Here is a 17668-nt window from a genome sequence, read left to right on the forward strand (position 1 = left end):
AGTGTCCCCTTAAATAAGACTGATTTTCAGCACCTCAGATTCCATTGGCCCATAAGATGGTATTCCACAAGAAAATTTGAAGTTTCATTCACGAGAATGCATTGCCGAATACCAACGAATATTTTTTATTCCCATAAGCCTGGTTTGGCACCTTACCCTCAATGTTTTTATTGCAACGAACCTGAAACTAAGGAACAGTTTTTTATGGAGCGTTGTAGGTTTGACATGCACAGACAACGACTTCAGGAAGTCCCCTTCGCCAATTTGGAATTGTCAATACGCTTCCTCTGATACTGTCTTTTGTGGCGTCGGCACTAGGACGCTGCAATAGGAATGTATGTGATGCCATGTTTAATTTTGTAAGTACAACAAAGAGACTGCCATGTTAATTTTATCATTTTACTTTCCTCAATATGGACACAAAAATATTAACTTCAAATTTTAAAATAATATAGCCTGAAAGTTGAATTAACGATTTGTATTCATTTAATATCATTCTTAAGTTAAAAATACTATTTAAGTATTCATCCCTTTTTACCTGCTGCCGCCCATTCATGGCCGATCCACCGTAGTGGGTTGAGTCATATCCATAGGCACCAAACCAAACAGTCGCCTATTTCAATGAGCAAAGCAGTCAGCCACTCAAAGTCGTCTGCTTGATTCAGTCTCTCTCCCTCTCTCAGACACACACACATACATACATACAAAAGTCGTGCCGTTAATGTAGTCAAAACAGAGTTCCTATACGAACTGATATTTTCAAAATAAAGAGCATGAATAGCGAACCAACTCAAGGTCGTCGAGTGTAAATTGAAGTTTACTAAGCCAGATTCATTTGTAGAGAGACAGCATATGCTGACCCTGACAGTTGCAATTCGTCTTTACGTCTCCAGAGAAGGCTTTCTGGGCCGACATTTTTAACGCGATAGCGTTAAAGGGACACTAAAGGTTAATATTAAGTCAACGTGGACTGTTGAAATACCATCCCAGAAACATCGAAACGCTTGTTTCGTGCGAAGAAGAGACTTATTTTAAGAGAAAATGAGTTCTGAAGCGTCCGCGTACCTCTAGCGTAGTTCGAATCGCCCGCCCTCCGATCGAGGAGTATTGACGTCATGGTCTCATAGTGACGTTGCACCGTTGGTGAGTAAAACGGCTCCCGCAGACGGGGCGACGGCTTTTCTGCACAAAACGCAAACGCCCGGCCAGAAACAGAGCCAAGACAGAGCCGACAGCAGCGCGAAAGCGGAACTATGGTGGCTAGCGGAAGGGAAAGCGCACGACGATAAGCTGGTTCTTTATTTTATGACGCCAACTTCGATGCTCGTTGCAATGGATGACCCTGACAACGAAACATTAGCTCGCGATGCTGGGCTCGAGTTCAGCGGTTTAAGCACTGATGAACGTGACCTGCTGTTGAGGGCTCGCGCTGCCGGCGTCGTTGCGTCGACGACGACGGCGTGCTTTGAAAGGCGCTTCACGCGACTTCAGTAAGTCGGCATTGAACTCGTAATCCTCTGGACGTATGTGCAGCGAGCACACTACGTTATTTTTCGGCTCTTTGCCAGCGCGCTGTGGCAGAGCTACGGCACTTAACCACTTCGAACTGCGAGTTTCACTCGTTGGCACACAGTGATAAGTAACGTTGGATTCGCCGCTGCAACTGCCCTTGGCCAAGTACCACGGACAGTTCGCGCATCCCACGACATCACATGGACGTGGAATTCTCGCTGCTTTTTCCAAATGCAAGTTTCGCGAGCCAGCAGGACCACCGCAGCACGACGCGATAAAGAAACAAATAAAACTCCAAAGCGCGCGCGGTGCGAAGTCGAGCGCGCAGAGTCGAGCGAAAACGAAACCTTTCGATCACCCATACTACTCAAGGGTAACGTCAAAATGTTATTTTTTTCTTAGAATCGAATAGAAGTAGACAAGTAGCATTTTCTTCCGTCTTATAATCAATGAAATGATCTTTTTAGTACGAGTAGTTGAGTACTAGTGACATAAATTATGATGAGGAGTGCTTTCGTCATCAGGCTAGTACCGGAATGTCGCTGGTGGGTCTCAAATCGTGTTATGCATTTACCTCAATTTCTCGGTTACTAAAGCTATGTTCGCGATTATATTGACGCCTTAGACGTTCTAGAGCATTGCTTTATCACTTTAACTTGACTTTCTGGTAACCTTTAGTGTCCCTTTAAGGAGCTCATGTCGCAGAAAAGCCGGTGTCGTCGGCGTCGGCGGCGTTGACCGTGAGCGATAAATCACGGCAGGCACTTCATAAATAAAAAGCAACTTCCAAGATGGGCTGGGTGAGAATCGAACCTGGGTCTCCGAAGTGTGAGACGGAGACGCTACCACTCAGCCACGAGTTTTTTTTTCTTTATTACCGGCTTGGCAAGTACATACAAATATTGTCAAATAAAACCGAATGTTAAAACGTCTAGTCATTACTAAGACTGACGTGTCATGTTAAAATGGCTTCATCGAAGCCAAACTGTCCAACACTGAAAGCCAATTTGGTGGATCACTCAGCAGTTTCAACACTTCGCTTGTATAATTAACGTTCTCAGTAAAATAATACATTGCTGACCTTGCATCAACATCAGCATTGCGTACAGCCATACGAGTTCGCCACACACTTTGCATACACAATAGCATCAACATGTCCACCGGCACACCGTCAGGTTCAGCACATGGCAAAAACCTTATTCCGAACGCAGTTATAGGAAGCTCCTTTTTTAATGTTCTTTGCAGGATGTCCCAAAGAAAGCGGGCATCGTGGCAGTCAAGAAAAATATGTTCGACAGTTTCTTCCTTGTTACATATAAGACAGTTGTCTGACCATGGGACAAACAAGCCCTTGCTTCTTAGCCATGGCTTAACAGGCAGTGTGCCGGTATGCAGTTTGAAAAAGAATGATTTTGTGTTAGCTCGTACAGGCATATTATTAACTCGCTTGAAAACATCTCGTTCAGGCCCTAAGTAATACATAGAACGATACACTGGTGTAGGTACAAACACTTCAACAAGATCCTTATACAATTGTTTTCGTGAGACTGCAAACAAGTAGTCTTCGAGAAGCGCTTTTGTACCGCTTTCAAGCATCGAACTCGTGGCTGAGTATTCAAAAAATACTCAGCCACGAGTTCGATGCTTGAAAGCGGTACAAAAGCGCTTCTAGTGAATGCGGTGTTGCCTTAGAAACGTGCCGTAGAACGTTATACTGCGGTGTATATCGGTAATTATGAGCATGTTACTTACAGAAGTCGCAGTTACACGAGTAGCGAAGTACGTTTCCGCTACATTTCTTCTGCGCTCTGCGCACATGCAGAGCCATCTTGCGGTAAACACAGAAGAACCCCTCCTCGCAATGTGCGGCGCTGCCCCGACACGTGGCGCGCCACTCGCCCCTGACGGTTCGCCGTGCACCCTCACGGGTTGTAGAATCAAGCGTCTTTCCTTTCTTTAGATCACTATCTTCGCTCACCCGCTTCTCCCCTTCGGGCCGTGCGGGTACCGGTGCGAGGATGCCCCAATACCCTTGCGTTTAATAAGTTTTCTCGCTCTCTCCCCTTCCAACATCCAGCGTGCGTCACTCGAAAACTGGTGTTTAGGCGACGCGGCTCCTCTTTCCGCTCACAGCGCGATTGCTAGGCGCAGCGTCTGATGCGGGACGCCTCTGACGTGATCGCTGCGCCGTAGCGCTTCTGCTGGGAAAGCGTCCCCTGCGATGTGTGCCGAGCTGCTTCCGAGGAGTCATGCTTCTGCGTGGTGCTCCCAAGCGAGATAGAGGACGATCGCATCAAGGCGTCAGCCCCATGATCGCGTCCGCCTTCATGGCGCGTCGCTGCCCGGCTTTCTCCCTCCGAGACACCGAGTTCTTTGGTTCGTTCCGCTTGCTCAGGCGCACGTTTCGTTGCCGCGCCGAACGCTGCGTTGCTCGGCGCTCACCGCGTGATTCGTGAGTGCAAAGTCCGACGCGGGGCGCCTCATCAGTGATTGCTGCGCCGTAGCACATTGTCTTACACTCCTTGGCAGGTCGACGGGTGTTGTATTGCAGAGCCTTGCGCGCTCGCTCTTGAGACGCGTGTGATGGAAGCGGCGTCGTCTACCAGTGCCGGGCGCGCTACAGTGTCTTGCTCATCAGTGTCTTCCTCGCCGGCGAGTACTGATGGACCATCTCCGTCAACTGGTGTTCGACCACGAGGAAGGCCACGCAAGACGGAGGCACAGAAGGCGGAGACCAAATCTCGCCATGCTGAGGCCATGCGACGAAAGCGGCGTGGGAACGCCGAGCTGCGGGAACGAGAAGTTCAGGCGAAACGGCAACGGCGGACCGTGAGCCCGGAATTCAGGGCAAGGGAGGCAGAGGCAATGCGGCTTAAACGTGCCGAAGATGCATGCCGAACGGCAAGGGAAGCCGCAGCCAAACGGCAGCAACGACAATCAAACGCTGCGCTGAGAGCCAGGGAGGCTGAGATCAAACGCCAGCGCGGTGACATGAATCCCCAAATACGAGCGCGGGAAGCAGAGGTCAGGCGACAACAGCGCCAAGAAAATCCTGATTTGAGGGCGCGTGAAGCTGAAGTCAAGCGTCCGCAGCGGCAGGAAGACCCCGAGTTCAGAGCACGTGAGGCCGAGGCCCGGCGCCAACAGCGGCAAGAAGATGCTGGACTGAGGGCGCGTGAAGCTGCGGCCAAGCGTCAGCAGCGGCAGGAAGACCCCGAGTTCAGAGCACGTGAGGCCGAGGCCCGGTGCCAACAGCGGCAAGAAGATACTGGACTGAGGGCGCGTGAAGCTGAGGCCAAGCGTCAGCAGCGACAAGAACACCCCGAGTACAGAGCACGTGAGGCCGAGGCCCGGCACCAACAGCGGCAAGAAGATGCTGGACTGAGGGCGCGTGAAGCTGAGGCCAAGCGTCAGCAGCGGCAGGAAGACCCCGAGTTCAGAGCACGTGAGGCCGAGGCCCGGCGCCAACAACGGCAAGAAGATGCTGGACTGAGGACGCGTGAAGCTGAGGCCAAGCGTCAGCAGCGGCAGGAAGACCCCGAGTTCAGAGCACGTAAGGCCGAGGCCCGGCGCCAACAACGGCAGGAAAACTCGGAGTTGCGGACGAATGAGGCCTAAGCCAGACGACAACAACGGCAAGACTGTCCAGAAATTCGAGCCAGGAAAGCCGAGGCCAAGCGACTAAGGCGATGAGCCGAGGCAGAACAACGAGCACGGGAAAGGTTAAGCCAGCACGCGAGTGCGACAAACATGTTTCACAAACGCTTCACACAGAATCCATTTGCTCTGTGTGCGATCGGCTTTGGCACAAGAACGACCTAAAGCCTCTTCCAGAAGCGCATGCCACAGTGGTTGCCGACGCATTTCGGACGGATGCTTCTGGGTTCGAGGTGTGTCGCACTTGCATGCAGACCATCCGGCGAAATCGCATTCCTAACTACTCCACTACGAATGGCTATGCGTACCCACCTAAGCCGGCGCATTTACCAAACATTGATCTCGTGAGTGAGCGACTTGTGTCAGCGCGGATCCCCTTTATGCAGATTCGGAGGTTGCTGTACAGCAACAGCGGCCAGTTCGCCATCAGAGGTCCGATTGTGAACGTGCCTATCAACGTCGACACAGCGGTCCAAATGCTGCCTCGAGATGTCGAAGAAGATCAAGCGTTGTGTGTTCACATTAAGCGCCGGATGATATACAAGAGTGTGTACATTCGTGGCATGGTCAAGAAGACTGAGTTGCTTCCCTGGCTTGTGTTCCTGGAGAAGTCGACGTTGTATCGCTACTATGGCATCCGAATCAGTCGAGAGAAGGCAGACAAATTGTGCGACAAGCTGGTAGAGCCAAGCGACGAGAATGCCGAACGTATAGACGATCCTGTAGACCGCCATAATCCGATGGAGACAGCATTGGCCATGTCGCTCGGTCAACAGACACTCATCATCGACGACAGCAACGTTCTGGTTGTGGCGCCAGGGGAAGGAATAACACCCGTCAGCATTGTCTATGATCAACACGCGGAGGAGCTGTCATTTCCACAAATCTACCTCGGTGAGCCTCGAAATATCAGCCCAGACAGCAAGCCTAGTGTCTACACCATGGCATCGAGCGAATGTCGGAGAACTGACCGCAGGGGTGCGACAGCTTACCACGTGCTCTATATGGCAGCCAAAGTTATGCGTACGCGAGTTGCATCGTCGGTAAACGTCTTCTTCAGGAACACATCTGGCATGGCCATTGTAACCAAGGCGCAGCTGAACGACCGAGAATTTGTCGAGAACGCGGTGGATCATGACATGGCGTTCATGAACGGTGTGCCAAACACGGTCCAGTACTGGCATCGACGCAAGCAGGATGTGTTTGCCATGATCCGCCAGCTCGGTAAGCCAACTGCGTTCCTTACTCTGTCTGCCTCTGAAATACACTGGGACGAATTGATGAGGCTCCTACAACGTCTTCACATAGATCCAAACCATCCGCAAGTGCCATTCGAACAGCTCCGCCTCTGTGAAAAGTCCATGCTCGTGAGCGATGACCCGGTGGTGTGCTCAGTGTACTTCGATCACATAGTGCGGGTGATAATGCAGATTCTGCAACACAAGACACTTTCTCCGTTCGCCCCCTCTGTGGTCAAGGAGTACTTCAAACGCATTGAATTCCAACATCGGGGCAGTGCTCACGCTCATCTGTTGCTCTGGCTCGAGAATGCGCCCCACGAGGAGCTTGGCCCACAAATGCCCGAAACAGTTCGTATGGCCGAACATTTAATCTCTCTGGACGCCGAAAGCCTTCATAGACCTCGCTGTCAGGCGCACCAGCACACACAGACGTGTTACAAGAACGGCAGAACAAAATGTCGGTTTAACGCGCCTTTCTGGCCGATGGAAGAAACTCGAGTGATCATCCCACTTCCGCCTGCCCATACTGAAGAAGAAAAGAAGTCTCGCACAAAGTTGAAGGAGAGATACAACAACATTCACACCGCTCTTGAAACAACAGTCTACGAATCGATCGAGGATATGCGCCGCCACAATAACGTCGCAGATGCCGAAGAGTACATTACAATTCTACGTGCCGGCATTTCCCGCCCGACTCTGATGTTGAAAAGGAATTGTGATCAAGTTCACTTCAATTTCTTCAACCCGTGGATAGCGTCTGTACTGAACTCTAATATGGACCTACAGATCGTCCTAGATGTGTACGCGTGTGCAGCATACGTGGTCGAATATGTGAACAAGGCAAACCGAGGCATGTCGAACCTGCACAAGGACCTCCGTGCAGTCGTGGACGAATCTCCACACTCGAGTGTAACCTACACCCAAGCCCTCCGACAACTCAGCGTGAAGATGCTGAAAGCAGTCGAGATGTCCGCGCAGGAGGCGGCCTGGTATCTGCTCGGCCTCGGCATGTCCCACGCGAGTCGCGTCGTGGTCACAGCCAACACCTCGTGGCCGGAGGAACGAGTTCGCATCCGCAAGAGTCGGGAGCTGATGGATCGTGATGGGTTGGATGAGAGCAGCACGGAAGTGTGGTGCAAGACGACCATACAGAAGTATGAGGACCGCCCGGAAGATCAAGCTGCGCTCACGTACGCCGAACAGCTGACGTCGTTCAACGACAACGGCCGACCGAAAGCACACCCTGCGGTTCTTCGCTACCACGCCTATTCAGTGTCCGACGTGCTCAACTTTAAGCGCGAGCACGTGCTTCTCTTCCACCCGTTTCGGCGCGAGGTGGATATCCTAGACAATAACACGTTCGTCGAAATTTACGACAACTGCGTGTCAGAAATCCTGGCTGTCAAAGCTCGCTTCAGCAGTCCTCACATTGATCTTGCAGAAATGGAAGAGCTTTGTAAGAACATAATCAACGAAGAAGTTGCTCAGCGAGAGGCTTGTGACGCACACACGGAGGTGGGGCGCAGGATGACCGATCTACTCGTGGACGTAAATGACGACTCCGACATCCTCGGCGAGGTTGGCCAAGAAACGGCCGTGCAACAGGCTCAGCACGAGAGTGCTCAAGCGGCTGCCGCGAGATGTCCAGCCGTCCAGATGCGCACGGACATCATGCCCACCGACGTCTACTTACATCGAATGAGGATGATGAATGCGGGCCAATTTGAGATCGTGCGCGAAGTCATTCATCGCCTGACCACGCCCGACTCGGAGCCCTTGCAAGTCTTCTTTACCGGAGCAGCCGGTTGTGGCAAGACGTTCGTGCTACGCACCATAATGGACGTTTACAACCGCTATTTCAGAAGTGGAAACCGGGATGTGAGCATCAACTCTTTCGTTACCTGTGCGACCACCGGCAAAGCAGCCGTGGCAATCGGTGGGGTTACAGTGCATGCCGCCTTCAAACTCGTCGTATCTGGCAAGAATCCGGACAGGGGTCTCAGCTCGAGTGACGCTAATTCTTTCCGTTGCATCTTCAAAGACGTCAAGTGTGTCATAATCGACGAAATCAGTATGATGTCGGCGGACACGCTTGTGCTGATTGATCGGAGACTTCGCACAATCTCCCTTAAGTACACGTAACCCATTGGCGGATTCGATGTCATTCTATGCGGCGACTTGAGGCAGCTTCCGCCGGTCAGAGCAGCTGAGGTGTATAGGAGGTCTAAATTGCACCAGAGTGTCTTTGATACGGAAAGTATGCCGTGGCATAACCTCTCCTACTTCCAACTCAAAGATGTCGTGCGCCAGAGCGACGAGAGGTTTGCCACCATACTGACCAAGATCGGGGACGGGATAGGGCTAACTGTGGACGAGGTGTCTCTCTTGGAAAGCCGCTTTGTGAGCACCGAAGAAGCCGCCAACAAGTGCCCATCCGGAGTGCGCCTCTTCTACACAAACAAAAATGCTGACGCCTTTAACATCGCGACCGCCGAGGCCTGTACCGAATACGCGATACACTGCCCGGCTACAGACACCATTTGTGGGCACAGGTCCGACGAGGAGTACACGCACGCCAAGGTCAGAGTCGCCACCATGTCTAAAGTTCAGATGGCCAACTTGGCCCCTAACATCCTGCTATGCCTTGAGAAGCCCTACATGGTCATACGGAACATCGACGTATCGGACAGCCTTGTCAATGGTAGTGTGGGGATCCTCAGGCTTGTGCAAAGGGACACAGACAACCCCCTGCGCTTATGGATAGAGTTTCCCACTGGTGTGGGTGCAGCGGCCCTGCTGAAGGGACGACGCTACCGAGCCAACGATCCTGACATTTGCAGTAATTGGGTTCCAATCGAGCTCATCACCATCGGGTGCCACTTGAAAGGACATGATCTGGGCCACATAACCGTCAGGCGCAAGCAATTCCCCGTGGTCCAGGCGAGCGCAATAACCATTCACAAATCTCAGGGTGGCACCTACGATGAGGTTGTGGTCGATTATTCAAAGTCGCACAATCAGAAGCTCGTGTACGTCGCTCTCAACAGGGTTACCACCATCGACGGGTTGTACCTGACGAACAAGGACAACGACCATCGCTTCCACCATTTCAAGGAAAACCCGGATCGCGCTCTTGCCGACGAGTTCAGGAGACTCGGCAACCATCGTCTCCAGACCATCACTGCCGAGTGCAACAAGATGCTGCCAGAGTACTTTGTCACCGTGGGCTGTGTCAACGTGCGCTCCCTGGGTGCACACTCTCTGGACGTCGCCAAGGATTTTGTTCTCGCAAACACTACCGTACTGTGTTTCACCGAGACCTGGATGGACCGGAAGCCTCCCCACGACATTGATGGGTATCGCTGCATCAGTGCGGCGAAGCGCTCCGACAACCGCGCTGCCGGTGTGGCCATTTATGTGAAACGAGAGGTGCAGGCGGAGGACGTTTTCCTGGTCCAACGGGTCTACGAGTACGGTGAAGTTTGTGCTGTGCGACTTGGCAGTGTGGTAATTGCGTGTATATACATCGCGCCCGGAACCGGTGAGACGGCAGCGGCAGACCTTATCGTGAGAGAGCTGCAGCCCTGGATTGGGAAGGAGACGTTGTTGGTTGTCGGAGATTTCAATCAGAACGTTCGGATAACTAGAACATTTCCGGACATGCTACACGTGCGGGCTGGTTTGCAGATGGCTACTCCTGTGAACGCTATTTCGACCAACCGCAATTCGTGTATAGATCTCGCGTTCCATAACCAGGGCACGGTTAAAGACGTCAAGTACTGCAGTTGCCATTTCACAGACCATAAGGCGATGCTTCTTGCGGTCGGGCGGAAGAAGCCAACAGAAGAGCAACAAGTCGAAGGGGAGCAAGAACAAGGAATAGAACGCAGACCACAGGAGGCACCAATTGACGAATTCAGAGGGGATGCCAATGCGAATGATGCTGATACGGGTGCTGTTCACACTACCGCAATCATAGCGTGATGACAGTGCTCTTGAAGACAACGAACGACATTCATCCAGGTGTGTCATGCCAGGAGAGCGATTTGAAGGAGTCCACAATGACTTACACTACGATGAGTAAAAATGCCAGTTTGGTGTGTGTGTATGTGTGTGCTGACTGACCGACATACTCAGTGCGTGTGAACGCTAAAGGAAGACGGGAGCAAGAAACGTTGTAGTGTGCACAACACAGTGCGATAATGTAGATTGTGAGAAGCACTTGTTTGAACAAATAATTAGAAAAAAGTTGTACAGTGCACTTAGAAGTGTTGTGTATGAAAACTATGTCTTTGTGTGACTCAAGAGAATGCCGAGCGAATGAGTGGGCGGTGCGAACGAGGTGCAATAACGCTATCGCGTTCCACTCTTGAAGGCGAAGCTTAAGCGTCCTCCAATTTTTTTTTCTTATGTTCGCAAACAAATTCTCTTAATGCATTTAGCGAACATTACATTCCGCCACTCGAACATGCCGGCTCTCCCAACTGTGTTGTGGCGTACCTGAAAGAGTGCACTAGGCCCCGTGTGTTTGCCCCATGAACGGAAGACGTCAGCTCATTCTCTCATTCCCGTCAGCTCATTCATCGGCAGTCACCCGCATACTGAAAAAATATTTCCGGGACCTTGGCCTTGCAGACCACCAATTGAGTTGCAGAGCAGTTTATACACTATTTGCATTTCTGCACACTACGAGGCTTCACTCGAGGCCGTGAAAGCTCGCTGAAAGACTATATATTCCCACCTTTCTGTTCACATCGTCACGACTGTCCAATAACCCTCTTTCTGTTCCCTAAATTTCCTTTATCCCGACGGAAAGTAGTGGACTAGAGGAGTGGACCTCATGCTGACCTTTGCGATTCCTAAATAAAATTATCTCTATTAGCTAGAGTGTGTTCAGAGCCTGGTTGGTAAGACATAATTTGGGAACTTAAACTGCGCTTGGGACGAGACACCGAAATAGAAGACAGGGCGAACGCAGATAAACTGGTTTATTGAAACCACACAATGCTGCCTCTTCGAACAACGCGTATGCGCAAGCCCTATCATAACTGCATGACCCATAGAACACTCCTTCGCCAAGTCCCTGTCCCTGGCTAAGCCCCTGTAGTGGCTTAGCGGCGCCCGCCGTCAAAGGCATGGAAGCATGTATAGGAAGTATAACGCGTGTGTTTCTGCTACCGCGGGCGTTCTTCTTCGCTTCAAATGCGTTGCTTTGAAAAGTGGGAGAAAGGCTGAGGAGCCAGACCCATAGCGACATAATTTTCAAACCATCACTTGCGCTCACCACCGCAGTTATTCGGCACTTTCACCTCGAAACCCGTTCAGAGTATGCCGGCCCTCGTCAAATCAGCTGTTTTGTACCTGAACGTCCGGTGCGTATTCTCTTGCTAATTTTTTTTCCGCTATCTAGCAACTATATAGGACGAGACTAGACCTTTTGCGTGATAGTTATTTGTTGCGTGTTTGCTTAGTAAAAGGTTCTGCTGTGCGTCTTTCGTTGTGAAAGAAATAAATAGCATTATCTCGCACTCTAAACGCCGAAGTCATCGCCTTTCCTTGAGATATACGTGCACTATTTTGTAAGATTGGGTGGTGCGACGTCCTTACGCTGTTCAGACGTGCCTCTTGAGTTCTCGCCGGTATGTTGAGAGGCAGAAGGCATTGAGCAGAACGACAGCGTCGACTGGGACGATCTGCTATAGCAGTGGGCCGGCAAGGCCTCAAATATGGTCGGGGTCCCCGGCTCGCCAGTCCATTGCTGAGTACAAGATGGGACGAATTTTTTTCACACGGAAAAACAGTCGCTGCGGACCCTGGACGCTTGAGCGCCTGCACATGTTTGCAGGGGCGAAAGACATCATATTGTTTCCCAGAAGATGCCCCCAAACGCGACGAATCGCCGTCGGAAGGGCGGCTTGCTTGCCCTCACACGTTTACAGGGCAAAAGGTTTCTTCGTTTCCCTGAAACCGCCCCGAAAGGCTACCAGTCGTCGTTAAGGTGGCTGTCGCGGGTTTCTGGGCACAAGGCCGGTTAATTGCCCGACGCATTCATTTGCTACAGCATTGGCGCCTGTCTGCTGCTTGCTTAAGCGGCGAGCCGCGTGGTGGTTCGGTGCGTTACCTGACTGACATAACACAGACTAGGCTGCTTCACACACTTCTTGAATTCCTTCATTCAACCTCGGCGTGCGTTTTCCACGCCGACTATGTGCGCATTTTCCAAAACCCCCGCAGCAGACGCCACCAAAGCGAGCCGACTAAAGCTACCGCTTGCCTATCACGTGAGAGCCTATTTCCCATCATTCAATTCCTTTAAACTTTGTATGACTAGGCTTCAAAATTGCCACGTGACGCTCCCTCCTAGTATTTTATTTCGTCAATGGTTTCGCCTAGGATGATAAGGGTGGCGGAAAATTTGGTGTTGATGTGATTTTTGCAGCACCTTGCAAGGCGTCGCGTTTATGCCCCTTTTCTAACGTAGATAAAGCCAAGAGAGATGTATGTGGCATAAGACACAGATGCACGTATGTACCATGAAGAACAGAAGTGGTGTACGACTTTCCGCTGACCCGTCGAACGGTGTATGTGGGGCACACCGGAAGATGTATTAATAAGCATTCAATGCAGCCCTCTAATTCATTAAAAGATGGCAGCGGAAAGCACCTGCCAGTGCATTGTAGGTCATGTCTGTAGAAGTGCAAGCCGACTTTTGATAGAACGAAGGTGTTAGTGCAAGCAGAGGACCTAAGGCCTCGTGAAATCTTGGAAGCTTCGATAGCAAGACATGGCCCAGATAGGTGCGCAACTGTATCATCAGGGTATCTTTTCAAGAAAGAACTTGATTTTTGGTGTAGATAGGGAGCTTGGAGAGGGAGTGTTCTACGGTCACGCGGTTATGATTGCGCTTGCGTATGCGCATTGTTAGAAGAGGCAGCATTAATTTGTGCGGTTTCAGTAAACCAGTTGTTAGTCTAGGTTTGTCCTGTCTTCTCCTACTTCGGTGTCTCGTCCGTAGTGCACTTTACGTTCCCAAACTCTCTCTATTAACGTTAAACGAAAGTGACTGCGAAAATATTGGTAGTTTTAGTGTAAATAATTTTTTACACGCACATTAACTTTTGTGACAGTGATTAAATTGGTTTCAATAAAATTTACAGCGTAATTTAAAACATGCACACAGTATCGGGCAAGTGTTTAGCACTGCAATACATTGAGATTGGGAATTTACACTGCTACCATTTTTGTTTCCAATAGGTGAGCGTCCGTACAAATGCCTGGTGTGCCAACGTGCCTATAGTCAGTTGGCGGGACTGCGTGCTCACCAGCGCAGCGCTCGGCACAGGCCTCAGAGTGGCGCTCCTCCTGGCAGGGAGTTTGGCGATGAGGGGTGTGGTCGTGACGACGTCAGGTCCCGGAAAGGGCCGCTGCCTGAGTTGCCGACTTGGAAGGAACAGGCCCCGCCCCTGTGCCGACCCCAAGGACCCGCGACAGCGAACGCATTGCATAGCTCTCTGCTCTCTGTGTAGAGTTGCCTGCAGAAGCTCCTTGGTTCCAGTGTTAAACCGTGTGGGGACTCAATGAAAATCTAGTGAGGAACCAAAAGCAGCAGTGAACACATGTGCAGGTTTGAAGACATTCTCTGCGGGCTGCAGGGTGTCTTGCAGCTGCATACTAGAGCAAGGAAGAACTAAGTCGGTGGAAATACGGCTGCTTCAGCGACTTGTGTGGGCCTGTAGACAAGGAAAAAAGAGCGCAATACCCTTTGGGCCATTCATGTTCAACTGTAGAAGAGGAGAAGTAAAAAAAAAGAAATTTAGTTTGCGGAAATCAGTTTGCTTCGTCGCTCTTGTTGACCATGAACAAATAATGTATGGCTTGAAGCGTCAAGGGAATAAAATAAACGACTCAATGAACAAATGAATTAAAATTATTTATTCGTCATAATAGAACGGAAAGGAAAGGCAGGGACTTGACCACACGCATGTCCAATTTGCTACCCTGCGGGGGAGAGGGGATAAAGCGGCGAAAAGAGAGAGAAAAGGGAAGGGAGAGCACACTAGTCGCGCGCACAATTGAAGGTGCATACTAAGTCTACAAATGGTCGCAGGGACCTGTCGACTTAAAGGGACACTAAAGGTTACCAGAAACTCAAGTTAATGTGGTAGAGCAATGTTCTAGAACGTCTAAGGCGTCAACATAATCGCGAACAGAGCTTTAGTAACCGAGAAATTGAGGTAAATGCATGACACGATTTGAGACCCCCCAGCGACATTCCGGTACTAGCCCGATGACGAATGGACTCCTCATAATTTGTGTTACTAATACTCAACTACTCATATTAAAAATATCATTTCATTCGATTATAAGACGGAAAAAAATGCTACTTGTCTACGTCTATTCGATTCTAAGAAAAAATAACATTTTGACGTTACCCTTCTGTAATATAGGTGTTCGAAAGGTTTCGTTTTCGCTCGACTCTGCGCGCTCGACTCTGCGCCGCGCACGCTTTGGAGTTTCAGTAGTTTCGTTATCGCGTCGTGCTGTGAGGGTTCTGCTGGCTCGCGAAACTTTCATTTGGAGCAAGCAGCGAGAATGCCACGTCCATGTGATGTCGTGGGAAGCCCTCGTTGCTTTCCCGCTCCGGAGAGCCGGTGTCGAGGCCGCCGTCGTAGTACGCAACGACGCCGGCAGTGCGAGCCCTCAGCAGCAGGTCGCGGTCGTCGGTGCTCAAATCGCTGAAGTTGAGCCTATCATCGCGAGCCAATCTGTCGGTGTCAGGGTCCATTGCGACGAGCGTCGAAGTTAGCGTCATAGAATGAAGTACCAGCTTATGGGTGTCTTGCGCTGGAGTTTGAGGTATAGTAGCGGCGCCTGGTGGCGGTGCGGAAAACGACATCTGGGTCGTGCCAGCTTGGGTCGTATTGAGCCCTGGCTGCGGCGAAGCATGTTTCTAGGCCGAGTTTTGCGTCGATTCGCACATTTTTATGCCCTGTTGCGAGTGCGAAAAGGCTCGTCGCTTCTCATAGACCACGCCGACCACGCTGCGAGCTCGCCGCAGCCTATAGTTTAACGAAAACGGACTCTCCGTGTGCCGTGGGACGTAATGTGGGACGTAATTCGTTTCTCCTTCCGCTAGCCACCATACTCCCGCTTTCGCTCTGCTGTCGGCTCTGTCTTGGCTCTGTTTCTAGACGCGCGTTGGCGTTTTGCGCAGAAAAGCCGTAGCGCCGTCTGCGGACGCCGTTCTACTCACCGATGGCGCAACGTCACTATGAGACCACGATGTCAGTACTCCTCGATCGGAGGGCGGGCGATTTGAACTGAGCTAGAGGTACGCGGACGCTTCAGTACGCATTTTCTCTTAAAATAAGTCTCTCCTTGGCACGAAACAAGCGTTTCGAGGTTTCTGTGATGGTATTTCAACAGTCCACGTTGACTTAATAGTAACCTTTAGTGTCCCTTTAAGATACTCTAACAGAGCATTCGTTGCTTTCTTCAACAGCGACAGCCATGGCCCAAGAATCGTGCTTTCTGAAAACGCTCTTAGTCTGTCCGGAGTGCGCGGCACTGGTCATTCATCATCGTCATCATCAGCCTGGTTACGCCCACTGCAAGGCAAAGGCCTCCCCCATACTTATCCAACTACCCCGGTCATGTACTAATTGTGTCCATGTTGTACCTGCAAACTTCTTAATCTCATCCACCCACCTAACTTTCTGCCGCCCCCTGCTACGCTCCCCTTCCCTTGGAATCCAGTTCGTAACTTTAATGACCATCGGTTATCTTCCCTCCCCATTACATGTCCTGCCCATGCCTCCCCATTTCTTTTTCTTGATTTCAACTAAGATGTCATTAACTCGCGTTTGTTCCCTCACCCAATCTGCTCTTTTCTTATCCCTTAACGTTACACCTATCATTCTTCTTTCCATAGCTCGTTGCGTCGTAGAACCCTTTTCGTAAGCCTCACGGTTTCTGCCCCGTACGTGAGTACTGGTAAGAGACAGCTGTTATACACTTTTCTCTTGAGGGATAATGGCAACCTGCTGTTCATGATGTGAGAATGCCTGCCAAACGCACCCCAGCCCATTCTTATTCTTCTGATTATTTCAGTCTCATGATCCGGATCCGCTGTCACCACCTGTCCTAAGTAGGTGTATTCCCTTACCACTTACAGTGCCTCGCTACCTATCGTAAACTGCTGTTCTCTTCCGAGACTGTTAAACAATAGTTTTCTGCAGATTAATTTTTAGACCCACCCATCTGCTTTGCCTCTCCAGGTCAGTGAGCATGCATTGCAGTTGGTCCCCTGAGTTACTGTCCCCTGAGTTATGCGCGTTATCAGCATGATAGCATTGCCGACAGGAAATGCTATCATGCTGATAACGCGCATGCCGTTCGTTACTCGAAAGTACCGGGCTTGCAGCGTTAAAGAAAGGAAACGCATCATGGCAGATGACGATTATCGTTGTGTGGCAGTAGGGGCACTCCATAGGGTGTAAACTTTTTTAGAGTGTAAAGCACACAGTGCGCTGGGCGCGAAAGGATTTTATCGCACTTTACATGGAACAGGATGCCGGCTCCACTTCGGCAGTCGCTCTTGTGGCGCGGCGCGCGATTTGAGAGCTGCGCTTCGAGCAGCCGCTTGTAGTTGAATGATTTGACCATCTGCGTCCACAGAAGTTTCCATATAATAGGCAGCTTTAGTTGGGCGTCCGCAACCAACGACGTACGCAGCGTGCGAGGTTGTGCGTGCGTAGCGAACCGCGCGCACACGATACGGCAATAGTTGGCCGGACGCAAAAGTTGAGAAGGGGATTGCTGAGTAGCACGTGTAAGAACCAGTAGTGTAGTGAACCAGCGCCGCCATATGCCACCTTCTGAAACTGTGTAGCCAATATCAGCCGCCACGAATTCGAGCCAAAAGCCGGAGTCATATCTTCGGCAACAGCGATATCGAAAAATGCGCTCTCGTGGATGCGCGAGAACATCCCGCAAAGCCCTCTGAGCCCGCAGTGGACGCTACGCAGCTTTTGAAAAGCTGCGGGTGCACGCAAGATACCATGCGTGCTCCTGCGTACTGCGCATGCGTACTGACGCCTCCGCGGGTTTGCTTCGTACGCAGAGCTGCTGCGGACGCCCAACTAGAACTGTCTATTGTCTCGGCATTCCTTTGCGGTGGCAGTGAAATTGCGTTATATTGAAATCACATACAAACATACTTCGTTATATTGAGGTTCTAAATACATGGTGTTCTATGG

The 17668-nt window shown here is 50.9% G+C and overlaps 1 protein-coding gene across 1 annotated transcript in view; it reads left to right on the forward strand.

Moving 5' to 3' along the window:
- Positions 1-14304, forward strand: part of LOC142578274 (uncharacterized) — a 17419-nt gene extending 3115 nt beyond the window's left edge. The window contains exon 2 of the mRNA XM_075687677.1: positions 13665-14304. Coding sequence (XP_075543792.1) covers positions 13665-13936 — 272 coding nt within the window. The 3' untranslated portion in view covers positions 13937-14304. The remainder of the gene's footprint in view (positions 1-13664) is intronic.
- Positions 14305-17668: the final 3364 nt, after the last annotated feature.

Source organism: Dermacentor variabilis, chromosome 1 (genome assembly GCF_050947875.1).
Source record: "Dermacentor variabilis isolate Ectoservices chromosome 1, ASM5094787v1, whole genome shotgun sequence".
In the NCBI taxonomy this organism is placed as follows: Eukaryota; Metazoa; Arthropoda; class Arachnida; order Ixodida; family Ixodidae; genus Dermacentor; species Dermacentor variabilis.